Source organism: Dermochelys coriacea, chromosome 3, assembly GCF_009764565.3.
Source record: "Dermochelys coriacea isolate rDerCor1 chromosome 3, rDerCor1.pri.v4, whole genome shotgun sequence".
In the NCBI taxonomy this organism is placed as follows: Eukaryota; Metazoa; Chordata; order Testudines; family Dermochelyidae; genus Dermochelys; species Dermochelys coriacea.
Window position 1 is genome coordinate 62,668,115 of NC_050070.1, and position 22,008 is coordinate 62,690,122.

General features: G+C 40.4%; 1 protein-coding gene across 1 annotated transcript in view; it reads left to right on the plus strand.

Annotated features, from left to right (window-relative positions):
- Window positions 1-21,658, plus strand: part of SH3BGRL2 (SH3 domain binding glutamate rich protein like 2) — a 56,550-nt gene extending 34,892 nt beyond the window's left edge. Inside the window, exons 3-4 of the mRNA XM_038397907.2 lie at window positions 19,426-19,506; window positions 21,042-21,658. Of these exons, the coding sequence (XP_038253835.1) occupies window positions 19,426-19,506; window positions 21,042-21,056 (96 nt within the window). The 3' untranslated portion in view covers window positions 21,057-21,658. The remainder of the gene's footprint in view (window positions 1-19,425; window positions 19,507-21,041) is intronic.
- Window positions 21,659-22,008: the final 350 nt, after the last annotated feature.

Sequence of the window (22,008 nt, forward strand, 5' to 3'; positions counted from 1 at the left end):
TTTTAGCATAAATGAGAACTGTATTATTTAAAAATTAGTTCCTGGCTTTCTTCAGGAGACCATAAAATTAAGACTCGCCTTCCTTTACTGAAAATGGGGAAGGTTTTTATTAAGCATGAGAATTTATCACTCTGACAACAGTTTGCAGGCTAGATCCTCTGCTGTTATAATTGTCATAGGTCCATTGATTCCTGAGGAGTTTATGACAGCGTACAGCGGGTGAGGAGAAGACTGTATCATTTTAATTTAAGAAGAACGGCCTAATATGGAATTTTTTATCATCTTTTTAAACAGTACTGTGAATGGTAGGCCAGATTCTCCCCTGACACTGTTGTAAATCAGGAGTAACTGTGTTGAATACAAAGTCATCATTGTCAAACTAGTGCAAAAAGTGGAGAGTTGGGGCTTGTCTATACGTGGCAGCTTTTCATCTCTTGCTTCTTCAATCCCTTGACCAGTGCATTCTTTGGGAGGTGGGGTGTGCATATTGGCTGGTTGGGAGATCAGTCGGTTTGACTGTTGGATGACATGTCCCCAGGGACATAACTGGAGGCAGACGGGGTAGTGTTTGTAGGTTGATGCAGCAGGAAGGTGAGATGGGTAGATGTATTTTCATGACTGAAACATCTGGGAGATAGGTTGAAATGGATGTCTGGTTTATAGGGTGCAATGGGTTAAGGCAGGTGGATGTCTGGTGGAGGTGGGTATCAAGCGGGTCAAAGCATCTGGGAGATGATTCAACCCTTAATCTAACAGATGGGGTGATGGAAAGGTTTGTGCATTTGATAAATGGGTGAGCTTCATTGTGTGGGGAAGAAGGGTAACAGCCATTGCTCTTCAGCCATACCATGTGTGGCACGTTTGTTTGTTCCTATTTATTTGCACCGGGGTAGCTCTAATCCCAGCTGTGTGAATTGTGTCCAAATAATGCAGTGTGCAACAGGTCCATTGGAAGGGATAAGCATGTATTTTTCACATGTTTCTAGGATATGAGGAGATACTTGTAGCCCTCTTCCCTATGTACAGTGGAAGTTCCACAAGTATACAAAACTTGATTCATTTGGGGAAGGGATGTGAAATTTTGGGGGATGCTAACTTTGCATCTTTTTTGGGGTTCCTTTTATTAGTGCATTTAAGTATGTTTTATAATAACTAGCTAACTCCAAACACAAGTTGTGTTTAACTAAATGGAAAGAGTCTTCCATATGTCATGAAAATCATCTTGTTACTATATCTGTGCAGTTGCTATCTGTTTTGGTTGAGCAGACCTAATTCTGTTACTGTTGCTAGACTGTACAATCTGTGTGAACATCTTTAAAGAGCAGCTTTACTTTGAAAAGAGATTTGGACTATGTCTTTGCTGACAAAAATGTTTACACCATGAGATAACTAACACACATTCGTAATGCTGCTGTAAAAACATAATGGAGCCACTTTTAGTTTTACAGGGAGGTAAATTAGCCAAGATCAAGGGGTGGGGGACAAGGGAGGTGCATAGTGCTGATCTTGCCGAGGAACCTCCCAGTAAACACTAGAAGTGTCTTGTCTCCACTTGGGATTTTATAGTGAGCTAACTGTTGTGTGTTTAGTTTTCTTGCTGTCAAAACACACACATTTTAATATCCTTGAAGACAAAGACTTAGTGAAAATGGCAGTGTAGGTTCAATTTTTTTGTGTCGTAGTGATTTCTAAATCCAATGTGCTCAGCTGCTTGTTTTTCCAACTGCCTGATCTGCAAACTCAACATGGCATCAGGAAGCTAACCTGGGTATTTTTTCCTCTGGCTTAGGCATTATCACTAGCGATAAAAACTATATAGGCCAGATCTGCTTGTGGTTAGCTATGCAACCCTCTTATCTGATTCTGTGGATTGTCTTTTCTTTATGCATTTGGGTGAGAGGAAAAAAGCTAACCAGATGCAGGTTTTTTTTAGATTGATTGATTGACTAGGGTTGCACAGGTGGGCACGGTCCTACAGTTGGACCCAACTGCTGATGTATAAGCCACTACAGAGACGAGGTCACTTGAATAGAAGTCATGTTAGTCTGTATGCATCCGATGAAGTGAGCTGTAGCTCACGAAAGCTTATGCTCAAATAAATTTGTTAGTACTCGTGGCACCTTAGAGACTCCTTTTCTTTTTTTTTAATAGAAGTGTAGGCTCTGTAGTGATGATTGGTAAAAAGTAATGCAAGCTCTCCCCCCCCTCCCCCCCCTGCATTGGTAAAAATCAGCAGATACGACTATGAATACACACTGGAACTAAACCTGCTAAGTAGGAAGGTGGCTTTTGAAGTAGTTGCTTTTCAGAGTATAATTGCTCTCTAAAGGGAATATTTATTCAGTGTTTACATTAGATAGCTTGGAGATTAAAGTGACTGAAGCAGACCAATGAACGATCTGTTCTGGTATTGTGTTTCTAACCGTATCTAATGCTGAATGGTTCACAAGATGCAAAACAAACATGACACACCTAATTGCACCGTACTGTACCACTACCTGCTGATTAGCTCCTGCCCTGAACTGTGCAGACTCAAAACCCTTGTAATTGTGTCTGAACTAGTTTAACTGCAGTTGTCCTCATAGATCTGCCTAGTGCTATTTCAGTCTCTGATATCTCTGCCTCACAATTGCTCAGTAGTGAGCTCCACTAGTGGGATGTTGCAATAAAAACAGTGCCTATAGTCTGCAAGTAAAATTCTTAGACTGATGGCAGCCATAAGCCCACATCAACATGAATCATTTAACTAACGGTCCAATTTTGGTGCTAATGCTTATTAATATTGTAATCATTTATATGTCATTGGAATGTGTTGCCTCATTCCAGGGATGATGATATAGCATCACAGATTTGTGGGGCACTTGAGACAAAAAAGAGACATGAGGACCAGCTCCATTCATTTACACTGGTTTAAATGTGTAACTACTTCAGTGTAGTTGCTCTAGCTTACACCATGTAAATGAGAGAAGGTGGCACATGGTTCCTGCCCCAAGGAGTTAATAGTCTGTTTGATATTTCAGAAAGAAAAGAAACACCAGAGACATTTGAGAGAAGAACTAAGTGAGTAGAGCACCATGGTTGCAATAATATACAGGCATTTTCCCCAGATGGGGTGCTTGGTATCAGTGGGAGAACTTCAGAACTAGAAGGATCATTTTTAATTTCAGCTTAATGCTTAGGTAGGTGAGTGAACAGGATCCAATTGACTGGAAATGACCTACCCAGTCTAAAATCTTTTGTGTTCAGGATTACTCATTTGTCTGATGATGTAGCACTAGTGCTCATGCTTTAAATGAGACTTTCATTGATCTGATTTTAGGTTTTTTTTGAAAAAAAAATTTTAAATAGGGAATTCCACTGTGTTCGGTTACCTAAATAAGAGCAGGCTTTGAATTCTTCTTCTCTCCCTGCCCTCCCCCCCGCCAGCCCCCAAACCATTCTAGGGGAAAAATTAAGTAACTAAAAACACTTTTAAAAGCAATTCTATAAACTTTTGTGCATTTAACAAAAATCAGTCGCAGAGACAAGTCTCTAAATTGGTCAATATAAAAGTTTTAGAACAAGGATTATAATACGTAAAAACTTGAGTGATGCTTCATATTTTAATCCCTGATTAAAACAGACCAGCGTTGCTTTTATTTGAGCAATAAAATGTCCCTGCTAAGTAGGCCATGCCTTAGTTGCCAGTGTGTTGGCTCCTGAAATACTGATCTGTATAATTACATTATTCTTACTATTGGCTTTCAGCATGCTACTTGGCTGTCCTTGATTTATCAGCACGTACCTGTGCAACAGAAGATGTCACAACCATTTTTTCTGGGCTGTCTGTTTTTGCCTGCTTAAGGAGCAAATATTCTGATGATACAAGTGAAGGCAAGAGGATTCCATAAATCTACCTATTCAGTATGTTACATTTTAAGGTTGTGTACCTAATGTTTCCAAACATTACTGAGCTCGAATGGAGTAAGAAGACAGTGTAGGAAAATAATAAATGTACTGAAGAAAATGTTGTTTTAACAGCAAGATAAAAATTCAGAAAGTTGAATATAGTGTTCATGAATTCCAAAACCATGATTTTTTCACGATTCTCAAAAAGAAAAGGAGTACTTATCGCACCTTAGAGACCAACAAATTTATTTGATAAATTTGTTAGTCTCTAAGGTGCCACAAGTTCTCCTTTTCTTTTTGCAAATAAAGATTAACACAGCTGCTACTCTGAAACTTTTCATGATTCTGTAATTTATAGTGCGTTTCACTATTATATACACACACACACAATGGTGTGGTGTGGTAGTATAAAAGTGAAACCACTTTGTAGTTGTGATTGCTGGTAAACCTTTATAGTATACCACACTATCAGGTATTCTGTTATGGTAGAAATTTAAATAATTTAAAATCTATCTATATCCATCCCACTTGCTCTACAGTCTTCTCCCCCAGTCCTTTAAACTCCCTATGGGTGGAGATATCTATCTATGCAGAGCTCATTGTAGGAGTGGAGCCTTAGTTACCATTAAACCAATTGTTCAGGGCTGATAGAGAGCTATAAAAACCTCCAGAAATGACCCAAAGTTACTCTTCTAGACCTAAAAATGTCATGATTTAAAATCAGACACCAGGCCCTCCTAGGGCTAGAATTTTGGATTGTACTGGGAAGCTGGACATCTTCCCTTTTCCAATGAAATAAAACTCCATTTTCTAACTCTCTGCAGGGATGTAAATTAAAACTTAGAAGTAGTGATATTTTAATGTACAGTACAGAAAACCTGCCACTGGTGCAGGAATGAATCTTGCTTGTCGTATGTCTCAAGTGGAAGCATCTTTTTTTTTTTTTTTCCCCCCTAGGGGTAGTGGGAGCTGAGGAGGAACTGTTTCTATGGCAAGTTGTTCCTAACCCTCCCCCCCCCGCACACGCACACAAAACAGAATTGTTTCTTGGAAGCTGCTCAGGAGAGTTAGCATAGAGTAAGTCCTGAAGAAATGATTACCAGGCAGAGAACAGTGAAGGCAATCAGAAATGCATGATAAAGATTCATAGAAATGTAGGGCTGGATGGGACCTTGAAAGGTCATCAGCCTCCTGTCCTGAGGCCAAGTAAACCTAGACCACCCCCAACGGATGTTTGTTCAACCTGTTCTTAAAAACGACCAACGATGGAGATTCCATAGTCTCCCCTGGAAGCCTATTCCCGAGCTTAACTACCCTTAGAGTTAGAAAGTTTTTGCCTAATATCTAATCTAAATCTTTCTTGCTGCAAATTAAGCCCATTACTTCTTGTCCTATTGTCAATGGATATATCTTGCTCTTCAGTTTATCACATAAGTTTCAGGTAGACCTGGCCAGAAATTTTTCATCAAAATGTTTTTTGAACAAAATGCCACTTTTGTTGAAATTAGAAACATTTTGAAGTGGCAGTTTTGAATAACATCTGTTGAATTTTTTTTTCTTCAAAATGAAAGATATTTCATTTTGGAAACACTTCATTTTGGGGATTTCCAACATTTTTGTTTTGAAATTTTAAAAATATTTTCATTTTTTTACATTTATTTTATGCTACTACTGAAACGGACATCATAGTTGCAATATTCTATTATTTTAAATATCATTAAGACCAAAAACATATTTCAAAATGTCATAATTTCCCAGAAACTAGAAATTCAGAGTTTTGAAAAACTCTAGAATCAACTCCATCAGGCTGTGTACATTTATACTAAAGAAAGAAAGAAAAATAGATGGTCTACAGTATTTGCCAAAGGAAAAACCAGTCGGGACACAGACAATCACTGTGGCACTAATCTTCCTAGCTCATTATTAGCTTGAAAATCTCACTTTGATATGTTTGAATGAACTTGACAGATAAACACAATTCTGAGGGACTGAATTTTTCTTCCTTATTTAGAAGTATTTCAGTAACCAAATCAATAAACCCACATTGGTGCTACATGTCAGAGGTGGAAAGAGGACTTTGGAAAACTGCAAGGATCCACCTCAGAGTTTCTGTCCTTTGCTCTCCACAGGGACTGAGATTTGTGGACTTGCATAGGAGACAGGGTGTGAGATAGTCAAACCCTACAGAGCTAGAGGATCTGCAAGAAAAGCAAACTCCATCCCTTTAGAGCTCCGGGCATCCATGGAGAAGGACTGTCTTTGCATCTATGCACCTCCTCACTTCTGCTCAGCCACTCTGCCTCAGAAGCTGGTGTGGGAGGATGTCCTAGTGGTTAAGGCATTAGCCTGCCACTTGGGAGTTCCAGGTTACCCACTCTACCACAGACTTGCTATGTGACTTTGGGCTAAATTCACAAAGGAATTTAGGTGTGGTGATGCTGAGTGTTGCCATGCCTAACCTTTTGGCACCTAGAAAAATCACTGTGATTCACAAAGCCCCTGCATCATCTTGGGATTGATGTCAGGCTGTCAGGTCTATAATTATCTAGCTCATCCCATTTATTTCTTTCGATATTGGTACAACATTAGCTTTCTGTTTGGGATCAAAACCTGCAATGCTTTTCCTATTGTTGACTAAGGCTTTTTTTTTTTTTGGTAGTACTTTGTTCAATGTGAGATTTACAAATAATCTCTTATGCATGCTATGCCAGCAGCAGGTTGCCCCTTTCAGGCCAGACAAGGAAAGTTTGTAATTATCTCTGCAGTCTTTACAGTGTTACAGAGAAGGAAAAGTTTCATTGGATGGTGCTAAAGTTATGGCAGTTGCGTACTGACCATCCTTGGAAATGGCTTCTTTTGATAGCTTTATATAGTTATTTCAGGTTTTAATCTTTCATGCTTAACTAACTTGTTTTGTCTGAGAGGCTAACCAGCTGCATTCTCTGAAGTTGTTTTGTTCTAGCACTTTTGAATTAAGGGTAAGCAAAAATGGTCTCCCATAATTCAAAAATAAATTGAGCAATTAGCTTTCAATAAACAGACATAAGCTGCTGGCATGAGTCTAAGCATGGGACACTTCAGAATAAAAGGATACAAAACAGATAATTATAATGGAGATCTGAATTTTAACTAGTTTTTGCTGGTATGGGAGGCACATAGTACCCAATATCCTTGGACTGCAATCTAAATTTGCATTATTATAAAAATCAGAAAATCTCCATCTTGTCTGTTAATGTGGGGAAGCATAACTTCCAGAGGAAGTTGTTAGTGTGGGGAAGCATAACTTTCTTAAGGTTTCAAAATACCCATAAAGCACCACAACCACCTCTGTTCTCAGCCCTCAAGGTTACAATAAATTTAATCTAATACAATAATTCTCTGTAAGCCTGGAAAAAAAATAACTGGGAATGGCTAGGCAAGAATATAACTTTTCTATTACCACACCACACCTATTAATTCCCATTTTGAATCTAAAAGCAGATGGGTTAACGCTACCCCAACCAGTATCAGGATAGTGCAGCTTCATTATTAGATTAAAACTATTTAAATGGAAAGATATTTCAAAGGCAAAGCTCAGTAATATCTCTGCATTACTGATTACTTTTAATTCAGGACTAGATTCTTTCTATCCACCTCCACTGGAATCAGTTGAACTACTTATGCAAGAAGATACTACTCAGCACAAGTAAGAGCAGCAGAATCTGGCCTTGAATAAATCCCTTATAATAGCTAACACAATGCAGTGCAGTATCAAAAAAATCAAGGTTTTTGACTCGCATGCTCTCAATGGAGAATTGATAAATGGCGTCCACCTTTCAGACCAAAGAGAATAACTTAATTTGACTAAATGCTGCTTGTAGGAAAGGCCAAACTGATACTGTCCTTATCTTGCAAAGAAATTTAACTTGTAAAGCCAAAAAGAATTAGGCCACCACACACACAGCTGAACAACTTCTATCAAAAAGTATAGACACAACACAAAGCCAGTACTACTGCCGTCGAAGGCTTCATTGTCAAGGTTGCTTTTCTATTCTTCCATACCCCTGCATCTCCGAACTCTATTGAGAGATGTACTTGACATCCCCCATGCTCTAGATAGGCTTTTAGTAGTCATAAAACAAATCTAATTACAAAATCACCAGACACATGAGTCTAAGATTTCGAAATCATTTACTACCTTCTATATTGAATGTTTCTTTCTAAATGAACAATTAAGAATCAAAGAAAAATTATTACAACATTCTGAAAACACCACCCCCCCCACAATTTGTCCTATATCTGGGGTGGTGATAAAGGGCCACTTCACCTTGAATGGTCTCTGAGAATATGAGAGAGACAAGGTGAATGAGGTAATATCTATTAGTGAACCAATTTCTGTTGATGAGAGAGACAAGCTTTCAAATTTACACTGGGAGCCCCCCATCAGAATATCCCAGAGCCCAGTGTTTAAGGCACTCACCTGAGATGTGGCTGCTCCCTGTTCAAATCCCTTCTCCCCCTTCAGGAGGAGAGAGGATTTGAGCAGGGGTGTCTCGGATCCCATGTGAGTACCCTAATCACTGGGCTAAAAGTTGTGAGGCAGTTGCTCCTCCTGCCTGGTATTTTTGTAAGCTCACCTGTAAGGAAGGGCCTGACCTGGTAGGCGAGCTCTGAGCTCACCCTACCAGATTGGGTCCTGCAGATGAGTTAGGCATGGGAATGTCTGTCTTTTCCCTATTTGTGAATCACTCTGGAGCTTAGGCATCTGGACATCTGACATGGGCACCCAGGGAACTTTTTATAGCAAAAACTGCCGAGCAAGTTTAGGCGCCTACAGGATTGAGCAGTAACTGAAGCGGGTGTTTTCTGACTCCTAGTGGGGGCTGATTCTGGATTTAGGCACCTAAATTGGTAGTTAGGTGCTTAAATCCTTTTGTGAATTTAGCCCATAGTGTGTCTGTGCCTCAGTTCCCCATCTGTAAAATTAGGATATTAGCACTTCCCTAACTCACAGGGCTGATATGAGGATAAATGCATCCAAGATTGTGAAGTGCTCAGATACTTACATGACCCTTATTACCATAGTATCTTAGAGTCTAGCCCTGGCCAATCAGGCAGTGTAGGGAAAAGATGGCAGAGCAGTAATACCACTAGCATTTGAAAGGACTACATGCATGCTGCACAAAGCAGCTGCTCCCCAGCTCTGCCTCTTCTCCATGCTGGCAGGATACCATTCACCCCAAGCTACTGGAGCTCCAAAAATGGGGGTGAGTACAGAGAGAGTAGCTGTGGGCTACATGGAGCTGTCACATTCCTTCTCTCTGCTACTCCTTCAGCCCATGGGTTGCTTTCAGAGACTTTCAGCCCCATGTTATTCCTTTCTGCCTCTTGGAGAGGAGCACAGGCCCTTTAGTGAACTATTTAACGACTGACACATCTGGTCTTAAAGTAGAGAGAATCTTTCAACAAATCAGTTAAACAGAAAAATGCTACAAAAAGAATCATAATTCCATTTCTGTTTACTTTAATATAAAGACAAGAAGGGGGGAAAGTATTTTCTAAGGGTTATCGTAGACCAAAGAAATCTACTCTGTTTAAAACTTATGAAGAAGTTAATACAGTTTCAGGTACTATTCCTGCCCCTCATTTCCTTAGCCAGTTTTTGTGGGTTTATAATCACATTTTTCTATTCTTTAAATACTTTCCCTGTGACTGTGAAAGACCCACGCGGAAAAGAGATTATCCAGGGGAACCGTTAGTCATAAAGTAAACAAACTGGAAAAAAATTCTCTTTTCCTTTTATAGTGCTCTGAAGTAACTTATACCAACATTAGGTAAAAAGTCTGGATTTTGCTGGTGGTGATGGGTTTTTTTAAATTCATCCCTTTTAAAGTTACAGCTAGTGTATTCAAATTATATACTTTTAGGGAAGTTGTCATCATTTCATATGTGTACGGACATGCTAGTACTATGGATTACATATCTTTACAGCAGTCTTGGGTAAGAGGAAGGTTACAATAGTTCGTCATTCATTATCTTTAAAACAAGGCAGTCCCCACCTTCCCAAAAGACACAGGCTTTATACTTGTAATTTTAATTCAGTAATAATCTTATCAAAACAAATTCTCCCTAAACTGGCAGCAGGATGCATTGGAGAGCACAGAGAGCTGGGAGTCAAGAGACCCATGGTATTCCTGGCACTTCCCCGATGCAGGCACTGCTCCTGCAATACATTCTGCATCAGTAAACTCCTGAGCCCCACATTGAAGTCACTGGGGGCACGGTGCTGAATCCATTGCAAGATTGGGACCTTATTGTTTGATCTTGCACAACCTCTTTGTGCTTCAGATCCCCATATTACAGATGGGGAATAATGATACTTCTTCGCTGGTCATTAAGTACTGTGATATTTGAAGGCTGCTAGATAAATGTTTTTTTGTTGCTGAATATGTTATTGGTGGACATCAGTAAGGCCTGGTCTAAACTACAGAGTTAGGTCGGTGGAAGGCAGCTTACATTGACCTAACTCTGTAAGTGTCTACCCTAAAATGTTACTCCCGCCAACGAACTTACCCACTACACCAATTTTTAATAACTCTACCTCCACGAGAGGCGTAGTGTCAGTGTCGATGTAGTTATGTCAACACAGTGTCAGTGTAGATATGTTGCTTACATGGACTGTTGCTGCCTTTCAGAAGCCATCCCACAATGCCCCACACTGACAGTTAAATTGGTGCAAGTGCTTCTGGGTGAGGATGCCAACTGCCAGCACAAGTATAGCATGGATATGCAAAAGCCATTTAATTACTGCGGTGGCCGTACATAGCTGTAATTTAGGTCAACATAATTCTGTAGTGTAGACATACCCTAAGTCAGAGTGTGTTACCTATTGTCCATGTAGCAGAGTTATTTCTATCATGTATCCTCAGGCATTTAATAAAGGCTTTGTTTTTGGAAGCTTGCCAACTAAGAAAGTTAGTGAAAAATATCTAACCTTTGTGTGAGTAGTAGATAGATTGCGTATGTTACGTTATCTCTTAAAAAGAAAAGGAGTACTTGTGGCACCTTAGAGACTAACAAATTTATTAGAGCATAAGCTTTCGTGAGCTACAGCTCACTTCATCGGATGCATTTGGTGGAAAAAACAGAGGAGAGATTTATATACACACACACAGAGAACATGAAACAATGGGTTTATCATACACACTGTAAGGAGAGTGATCACTTAAGATAAGCCATCACCAACAGCGGGGGGGGGGGAAGGAGGAAAACCTTTCATGGTGACAAGCAGGTAGGCTAATTCCAGCAGTTAACAAGAATATCAGAGGAACAGTGGGGGGTGGGGTGGGAGGGAGAAATACCATGGGGAAATAGTTTTACTTTGTGTAATGACTCATCCATTCCCAGTCTCTATTCAAGCCTAAGTTAATTGTATCCAGTTTGCAAATTAATTCCAATTCAGCAGTCTCTCCTTGGAGTCTGTTTTTGAAGCTTTTTTGTTGAAGTATAGCCACTCTTAGGTCTGTGATCGAGTGACCAGAGAGATTGAAGTGTTCTCCAACTGGTTTTTGAATGTTATAATTCTTGACGTCTGATTTGTGTCCATTCATTCTTTTACGTAGAGACTGTCCAGTTTGGCCAATGTACATGGCAGAGGGGCATTGCTGGCACATGATGGCATATATCACATTGGTAGATGCGCAGGTGAAGGAGCCTCTGATAGTGTGGCTGATGTGATTAGGCCCTATGATGGTATCCCCTGAATAGATATGTGGACAGAGTTGGCAACGGGCTTTGTTGCAAGGATAGGTTCCTGGGTTAGTGGTTCTGTTGTGTGGTGTGTGGTTGCTGGTGAGTATTTGCTTCAGATTGGGGGGCTGTCTGTAAGCAAGGACTGGTCTGTCTCCCAAGATCTGAGAGAGCGATGGCTCGTCCTTCAGGATAGGTTGTAGATCCTTGATGATGCGTTGGAGAGGTTTTAGTTGGGGGCTGAAGGTGATGGCTAGTGGCGTTCTGTTGTTTTCTTTGTTGGGCCTGTCCTGTAGTAGGTGACTTCTGGGTACTCTTCTGGCTCTGTCAATCTGTTTCTTCACTTCAGCAGGTGGGTATTGTAGTTGTAGGAATGCATGATAGAGATCTTGTAGGTGTTTGTCTCTGTCTGAGGGGTTGGAGCAAATGCGGTTAAATCGTAGCGCTTGGCTGTAGAAAATGGATCGAGTGGTATGATCTGGATGAAAGCTAGAGGCATGTAGGTAGGAATAGCGGTCAGTAGGTTTCCGATATAGGGTGGTGTTTATGTGACCATCGCTTATTAGCACCGTAGTGTCCAGGAAGTGGATCTCTTGTGTGGACTGGTCCAGGCTGAGGTTGATGGTGGGATGGAAATTGTTGAAATCATGGTGGAATTCCTCAAGAGCTTCTTTTCCATGGGTCCAGATGATGAAGATGTCATCAATGTAGCACAAGTAGAGTAGGGGCATTAGGGGACGAGAGCTGAGGAAGCGTTGTTCTAAGTCAGCCATAAAAATGTTGGCATACTGTGGGGCCATGCGGGTACCCATCGCAGTGCCGCTGATTTGAAGGTATACATTGTCACCAAATGTGAAATAGTTATGGGTCAGGACAAAGTCACAAAGTTCTGCCACCAGGTTAGCCGTGACAGTATCGGGGATACTGTTCCTGACGGCTTGTAGTCCATCTTTGTGTGGAATGTTGGTGTAGAAGGCTTCTACATCCATAGTGGCTAGGATGGTGTTTTTAGGAAGATCACCAATGGACTGTAGTTTCCTCAGGAAATCGGTGGTGTCTCGAAGATAGCTGGGAGTGCTGGTAACGAAGGGCCTGAGGAGGGAGTCTACATAGCCAGACAATCCTGCTGTCAGGGTGCCAATGCCTGAGATGATGGGGCGTCCAGGATTTCCAGGTTTATGGATCTTGGGTAGCAGATAGAATACCCCAGGTCGGGGCTCCAGGGGTGTGTCTGTGCGGATTTGTTCTTGTGCTTTTTCAGGGAGTTTCTTGAGCAAATGCTGTAGTTTCTTTTGTAACTCTCAGTGGGATCAGACGCATCATCAAGGATCTACAACCTATCCTGAAGGACGAGCCATCGCTCTCTCAGATCTTGGGAGACAGACCAGTCCTTGCTTACAGACAGCCCCCCAATCTGAAGCAAATACTCACCAGCAACCACACACCACACAACAGAACCACTAACCCAGGAACCTATCCTTGCAACAAAGCCCGTTGCCAACTCTGTCCACATATCTATTCAGGGGATACCATCATAGGGCCTAATCACATCAGCCACACTATCAGAGGCTCGTTCACCTGCGCATCTACCAATGTGATATATGCCATCATGTGCCAGCAATGCCCCTCTGCCATGTACATTGGCCAAACTGGACAGTCTCTACGTAAAAGAATGAATGGACACAAATCAGACGTCAAGAATTATAACATTCAAAAACCAGTTGGAGAACACTTCAATCTCTCTGGTCACTCGATCACAGACCTAAGAGTGGCTATACTTCAACAAAAAAGCTTCAAAAACAGACTCCAAGGAGAGACTGCTGAATTGGAATTAATTTGCAAACTGGATACAATTAACTTAGGCTTGAATAGAGACTGGGAATGGATGAGTCATTACACAAAGTAAAACTATTTCCCCATGGTATTTCTCCCTCCCACCCCACCCCCCACTGTTCCTCTGATATTCTTGTTAACTGCTGGAATTAGCCTACCTGCTTGTCACCATGAAAGGTTTTCCTCCTTCCCCCCCCTGCTGTTGGTGATGGCTTATCTTAAGTGATCACTCTCCTTACAGTAAAAAGAAAAGGAGTACTTGTGGCACCTTAGAGACTAACAAATTTATTAGAGCATAAGCTTTCGTGAGCTACAGCTCACTTCATCGAATGCATCCGATGAAGTGAGCTGTAGCTCACGAAAGCTTATGCTCTAATAAATTTGTTAGTCTCTAAGGTGCCACAAGTACTCCTTTTCTTTTTGCGAATACAGACTAACACGGCTGCTACTCTGATCTCCTTACAGTGTGTATGATAAACCCATTGTTTCATGTTCTCTGTGTGTGTGTGTATATAAATCTCTCCTCTGTTTTTTCCACCAAATGCATCCGATGAAGTGAGCTGTAGCTCACGAAAGCTTATGCTCTAATAAATTTGTTAGTCTCTAAGGTGCCACAAGTACTCCTTTTCTTTTTGCGAATACAGACTAACACGGCTGCTACTCTGAAACCTGTTACCTCTTAAGAATCCTAGCCTAGAGGTCTTATCAGAAGGTTGGCTAATTGGAGATTTGTTTTTCTACTGCTCTGTGTTGTAGAGAGAACTTTTTTTTTTATATTAACTCAGTCTCCTGAGAGAGCTGTGTTGAATAAGAGCTTTCCATTGTAACCCTAATCAGATCAATGTGTGTGTCATCTGTCCCACAGAACTGAATTGCTCTTTCAGTCAGGATGCTGATGTCTCATTCTCAGTGAGAAGCAGACTGCTGATTTGGTTTATTTCAAATAAGAGTCCGTCCCCCCCCCACACACACACTGTCTTTTACTATTTGTGTAAGATCAGTTGTCTTGTCCCTTTTGCTAGAGTCTTGATATGACAATCATATTTAATGCAAATAAATGGTTGCCAAAGTGAGACTGTTTACAGAATAAGGCATTGGAATAGCTTTCCCTTTTAAGTGCTCTTATAATTATATTTATGCTGGGTTTTTTTAAGTCTGTATTCTACATGGGGAAGCTAGATTTTTTTTTTAACTTTTCTAGTATCCTGGTATGTAAAGCTAAACACCTGATTGCTGCAGATTTATTCATCAAATGGTAAGTGAGCTTTTTTTGTTTACTACAATGAAAAAACCCCAAATCCTTTTTATTTTAAAATAAATATATTGGGAGAAATTATTTACAACTACAATTTACAGCCTTTAGAGTGCCTTATAACACACTTATTGTTTAATAAGCAGACATATATTTAGTTGGTATTCATAAGAGGAACCTACTGAAAATGTTTGCTTTGATCTGGTACCCATAAAATGTGTGAATGGTCTTGTGTAACCTGTCTTTTGCTGCATAGCATCTATTTTTAACAACACTGAACTGCAGTACTGCTTAGCTTTTTGTGCAGAGAAAAATCAGTTCTCTCAACAGATATAGTATCTATTTAAATGCACTTCAGTATACCCACTTTCAAAGACTTAACACAATGCCTAGGCAAATTAATTATGGCCTGTATTCATTATCACATCACTTGTGATCCCATCTCTTGGTGCTAGGATCAGAGTTCAGAGCACGCATGCATATATACCAGCTGTGGGGGTGTATGTGGCAGAAAAAGACAACTAACTTAGTAGTTGATACTGAGGGAGGGGCCATGAAATTGGGATTTTACAAAGGAGGCAAAGTCCCCCTTCAACCTCCCACTTGCCAGCAGTTCTCATGTTGAAGTGGGTAGGGGTAGGATGTAAACTCGTGTACTGAAACTGGCATAGGAAGTCTATGGTGTAGCCAAGAACTGAACCCATGTTTCTCAAGTCCCACTCTGGTACCATAACCAGTAGAACATGCTTCCTCTCATTATAACACTCTGGCAGTTTCTGGCTAATGTAAACGTTAATATAATTATCATGTCTTTGTTGCATGATTTTTATTTGTATGCTCTGCACAGCAGCCATTGGCTTCAATGTGCAAGTGCCCAGATCTGTGAAAATCAGGCTAACAGGTTTTAACATTATTGATACTTAGCTGTTAGAACACATTGCAGTGCATCTTGCAAACCAACTATTTAATTACAGTCATGCAGGTGTATTTGAAGAAACCTTTTTGGATAGGGCCTGATTTTCCATTCTGGCTCACCGTCACTCTACGGGAGTAGACAGTAAGGGAAATACGGCTTTATGAGGCCTCTGTACTTCTCTTCTGAGGCAAGCCGGGGTTCAAGTTACTGCAGCCTCAGAGCGGTTTTCATTCTTTTATATTGAGAATAAAACTGCATTATGAATGAAGTCATTCCACTTTGTGCCCAGTATATGATGATGGCATTCTGTGTGGAAAGCCTCTAGCTTTGCCCAATCTGAGCGGCATTGTGTCTATATTTCACAACTGTACAGCAGTACGGAGAGGCTACAGCTTGAATAGATCCTGAATTTGGTTGTCCTGCTGAGGAGATGATGATGATTCCATATTCATTGTAAATGACCCATAGCAGGTACTGCAATGCTAATCCAGTGAAGAACCTCCATGTGAGAGTTGGAGGAACTGGTGAGTATAGAACCTAAATAGTAAAAGCTGGAAATTGCTTCAACAGTTTCATTATTCAAAGAGATTAAAGTTGTGGGTGGACCTAATTGTAGGCTTTGCAGCTTTGTCATTTTCCATGAAACAGGGAGGCTAACCTTGACTGACTCATGAAACCTGTTGGGGCTCTGTACTAAAAGAACAGCATCATCAGCATAGTCAAGGTCTGAGAGCATAATACCACGATCTTAATGCAGCATTCTGTCAGGTTATGAAATCCATTGCACGACTAAAGAGTGCAGCGGCCAAGACACAGTGCTGCCTGACACCAGATACTGCTCTAAAAGGTGCCGACGTCTGATTCCCAAGACATATATGGGTAGTGGTTCCATTATGCAGCTTGCTGATCAAGTCCAGCAGAGTGGTTGGGATGCTTACGTCCTTTAAGTCCTTGCACAGAGTGCCTAAGCCCTGGTCTACGCTGGGGGGCAGGGATCGATCTAAGTTACGCAACTTCAGCTATGTGAATAATGTAGCTGAAGTTGATGTACTTAGCTCAACTTATCGTGATGTCTCCACTGCGGTGAGTCAGCTGCTGCCACTCCCCCGTCAACTCTGCCTGCACCTCTTGCAGCGCTGGAGTACAGGAGTTGATGGGAGAGCACTCAGGGATCAATTTATCACATCTAGACTAGATGCGATAAATCGATCCCCGCTGGATCGATCGCTGCCCACCGATCCGGTGGGTAGTGAAGACATACCCTTAGCCGAATCAAATGCAGCCTTAAGATCGACATATGCTGCGAGTTCAAGAAGGCTCTGTATCTCTGAAAACAAATGGAGGGCCCAAATGGAAGAAGTAGTGGTTACCCAGATTCTCCATGTCAAGTCTGGGAGCATGGAGGAATTGGGAAATCAAAGCTTAAACATATCTAGACGGAGAGAGATGTCACCTGCCATCAGGGGAAAACTTGAGGCCCAACTGCAGGGAAGAGTGCTGAGGCCTGACTGGGGGAGGGTCTGAAGCAACAGCTGTAGTAATGAAGTTGTGATGCTGAGAAGTGATACTTTATGGGTCAGCAAAGAGAAATAATGAGTCTGGGAAGGGTAGGAGGAAGAGAAGTGATAAATATGGTGCTCAAGTAAGAGAACTGAGGATGAGTGTGTTGAGAGGCTGAGATGTGTGTGTGGGTGTATGGAGACACGGAAGCTGTGCATGTTAGCATTAAGAGTTAAAGGTGAGCTAGTAATTTTTTTTTTTTAACCTGGGCTGAGAAGTTTTTGGAGAATCCTTCGAAGCTGAGCTAAGTAAACAATGCAGTGTGTATTTGTGATCATTCAGTATCATAAAGAGATTTATCCCAAATCTTACTGTGTTTATACTTTTGATTTTTTGGAGTAACTAGTAGCTAAGAAATATGAGAATTAATAGTAAATTCTACTTAGCACATGCATTGTGCTTTTATTTTTGAAATATGATGTATAGACATTAGGTATTCTACCAGCCTTGTGTCCAACACATAAGTAGTTAGATAAATATTGGTATTCCCATTTTCTAGATTTAGGTGGGAGGGAAGGAAGCTGTACAAGATATTAAGTTGATTGCCCTTGGTCACACTGCAACTCCATAACAGAGCCACAGAACTTCCTGACTCCCAGTCTTGTACCAGTTGGTTAGCTAAACCACCCTCAGATTTTAAGGTGAGGGCAAGAGCTTTGTGGTGGATAGACAAGAGTGGCGAGCTGTACATTCATCAGGAGCTCAAGAAGTGCTAGGCCTTTGACCTACTAAAAAATTAATTTAACTTAATAGGTTAAAGAGATAGTTATACACTACATGCTGATTTCTCACGCACCCATAGCTTCAATTTTCTAAATCGGCAGAACCATTTTAGATCAGCGCAGTTTTCTTTGTAAGTCTGCTTTAAATCCCCTGGCTCTTTACTTATTGCTAGGGTTGCCAATGTTGTATTTGAAAAATAAGGGACTGTTTCCTTAGCACCTCCGTTCCACTCCTACTCCTGATATTATAATTATCATAATAATAATAATAATATAATTAATAAGTAGTACTCACCCACATTTGCCAGGGGTATTTCTTGCTGCTTTTTGCAGCACTCAGCAACTCCAGATCTTTATTTTTTCATTTCTGTACAAGGACATCCTTTGTAATAAGGGACTGTGGGACAACCCTACTCATTGTTCTTCAGATCTGTCTTTGTTCTATTGCCTCTTTAGATATTTAATCTAAACAATATCAATGGCACCACAAGACAGCTCATGAATGGTTCCCCTGTAGTATCTAACTTATACATAGTCAGGGAAAACCATAATGACCCAAGGAATAGATCTGTGCTATAGTAGAAACTTGTTCACTGGCCAAGTCTGAAAACATGTTCTCATTTATTTTTCTAAAAGGATACAGTACTTTATACTGTCTAAATTACTGGCTAATGATTTTTGGTTTCAAAGGGCAGAGTGTTTAGGTATCTGTTCCATGAGAAAAGGATTGTTAAAGGAGTTGAGCTGATAAACTCAGCAAGTGCCCATTTTTAAAAGGTATTTAGGTGCATAAAGATGCAGATTGAAAATCCCACTAGGAACCTATCTGCATCTTTAGGTGCTTATATATCTTTAAAAATCTGGCCCCAAGAACCTTTCAGACATTTTTTGTATATGCAAATTAATATTGATTTTAAAAAACAAACAAATTATAAGGAAGTACTTCTTCACACAACACAGAGTCAGCCTGTAGACCTTGTTGCCAGGGGATGTTTGAAGTCCAAAAGCATAAATGGCTTCAAAAAAGAATTAGATCAGTTCATGGAGGATAGGTCCATCAATGGCTATTAGCCAAGATGGTCGGGGACACAACCCCATGCTTCAGGTGTCCCTAAATCTCCAAATGCCAGAAACTGGGACTGGACTACAGGAATGGACCACTTGAAATTGCCTGTTTCTGTTCATTCCCTCTGAAACATCTGGTACTGTTCACTGTCAGAGGCAGGATACTGCACTAGATGAATCATTCATTTGGCCAGTCAGATGCTGGAGGCTGTACTTGATATCTGAATAAAATGGAAAACTAAAGAGAACCTAAATGAGAAATTGAACTCTTCCACTGGGTCTGGAATTCTCATTAAATTTAGAATAATTGTCAGGTTTATACAGCAGAACACAAGCGTTTGACTGTTTTCCCCAGCATAGTTACACATCAACCAGAGTTTTGATAGCATAAATATAAAAATATCATGTGGAAAAACAACTTTTGAAATGTTAGTTAATCTTTTCTCATCTCTTTTCTCTAGGATTATGATTGCTTTTTTGAAGCAAAGGAAAGCAACACTGTCTTCTCCTTTCTAGGGCTGAAACCTAGGTTGGCATCAAAGGTGAATATTGCATTTACAGACCTTTGACTCCTCTTGTGATCGTCAGCTTGAATTTGCTTTGAGAGAAGTTGAGAGGTCAGCATGTTCATGCTGATGCTCCTCTCTCTCTCTTTCCTTGCCAATATTATACTAGTGAGCTGTGTGAAATTGGAATAATAAACAGAAAAGCATTTTAGACCAAACAAAATCTTACCTGTTTTAATTTCTGATATATAATAGAAGCTGTAATTATCTTCTGTCAATTACACATTAAGGGCAAAATTCTGCTGTGTTACACCAGTGTAAATCCAAAGTGATTCCATTGATTTCAGAGGGGCTGTTCAGGATTTACACTGGTGTATCAGCAGAACTTGGCCCTTAATCATTGATATAAGTGCAACTAAGGATGCAAAAACATCTTTGTCTTGCTTTGAAAATAGTCTGGAAAAACAGCTAATGATCAACGTTTGGCAGTAGATGTTTAAAAAAATCACTTAACTGATTCAGGGTGTTGGTGAAGCTACTTGATTGTAGCAATTCCTTGTGGGACAATTAAAACTTGGAGGAAGTATGTATGTATCAGGAAGCGCATAGGATGCACGGCAACCGTCTGATGCAGTTAGCTTCTCCTGTTGAGTAGACAATATAATTCCTGATATAGTACAGCTTTACCTGTTGTGATCCTGGACTATTTCATTGTCTCACTGTATGAGGATCCTTTGTGCAATGGGCCAAACAGCTGGGCAAGTTTTATTTTCGCCCTTGGATCCTTTGAATTTATTCTCCTTTTGCCACAAGTGCTATATCGGGCCAAATCCTGGCCCAGTGCTATCTATGAAAAAATAAATATCCATAAAGAAGGATTCCCTTCTTCTAGAGACTTGTTATTTACTGAAGTCTGTGCACTGTGCAGGGGGTGAGGAAGTGCAGAAGGAGATTCCTCTGGCAGCCACCTCTTTGGTTTTCCTTGCTCCCTACCTTCAAGCCAGAGTCCCAGGAAAAAGCTTCCCTTCTGACCCCCAAATCAGAAACAGCAGCTGCTCGTTGCTCTGTTACTGGAAAGCATCCTGTTGCAGGCCTGGAGAAGAGTGAATTCCCCCAGAACAGTATGTGAATGATCTAGTTTTAAAACATGAGGCAAGACGTGCAGCTGGCCGTCAACTAAACTTTGAAACTGACCAGACAGGCTTGCAAGCATACAAAGTAACCGAACATTAATGTTATTGTGTTGCTAGGTTCTTGCAGTTTATACAGTGATCTGGGTGTTGCTTGTAATGAAGGTGGGTAACCATTTCAGACAGAAGTGTGATCTTCCAGTTGATGATGGTCCCTTAGATATTGCATGGGAATGTTCAGGTACTGTATTTGGTGTGGAAAATTTCAGTTGTAATTGCAAATGCACAGTCCTCTAACTCCATATTTGGAAGGTATATTTGTTCATCCAGTTATACTTGTAGGAATAAATATGAGTTCAAGCTGTAATAAGTATCCCCAAACCTAAAGAAGAATGAAGAACTGCACAGTTAGTTGATTTTGTCCCCCTCTCTTTTAAACAGGAGTCAGAACCCTAGAAAAATTCTTTGAAGATTAAACAAGCACATCTCCTGGATGAAAAGCCTTGTTGTTCAGCACAAGACTGCTTCCCTAATGGATCACTGTGATAAAAAGCCAATGCGAATAATCAATATTTTGCTTGCCATGGAAGAGGTGCTTTCCAAAGGTGTGAAATTAATGTGTACATAAAATGGGATAAAGGGTGAGATGATACTCCTTTTTTTAAAAAAAATGCCCACTCTTGATGTTTCACATCTGTCTATGGATAACATTTTCACTGGCTTTGGTATTCTAGCAAATAATCTATTTAACTCTGAAGATGGGTGGATGTTGAGGAATGGAAGTGTAAAATCTGTATTAGCATTGAAGGTGATCTGGCAAGAATGTGAATCCTTTATAAAACTTCAGTTACTGCAGGCTGGATAAAATTAGTTTATCATGACAGTTATAATTTTGACGGTTAATAGAACGTGATGCTAGTTACGATACAGAAGATGAAAAACAGCATGAAGAACTTGGTCTATGCCAAAAACTTCAGATTTCTGCTCAGTATATTTACTGTGCCGTCTATGCTAGAACATGTGTATTGCAATATGTGTGGGCTACTAAGCTCTTTCATTTAAAAAAACAAAAAACAAAACCCACCACCCTAAATGATTCATATCAAAAATTCACATGATGATTGGCTGTTATAAAAACAGTGATTAATGGGGAGGGGAGAGAACTCAAACTGATGCTGTCTTGACACCCATGGGTTCCCCCTCTCTCCCCCCACTGCAATAAAATTATTCTGTTGCTGTGTTTGCCAACAAAATAATTGTTTTCAAGGACACTCTAATGTGAGAGGTATGTGTCAAACTTGTGCGTATAGCAGTTGAAGAGACCTCATATGAAGCCATTACATAATATCTCTTGTTTGGGTATGACTTTCCACCTCAAATTTTAGAGCTCATCATTTGGCTGTTTTAA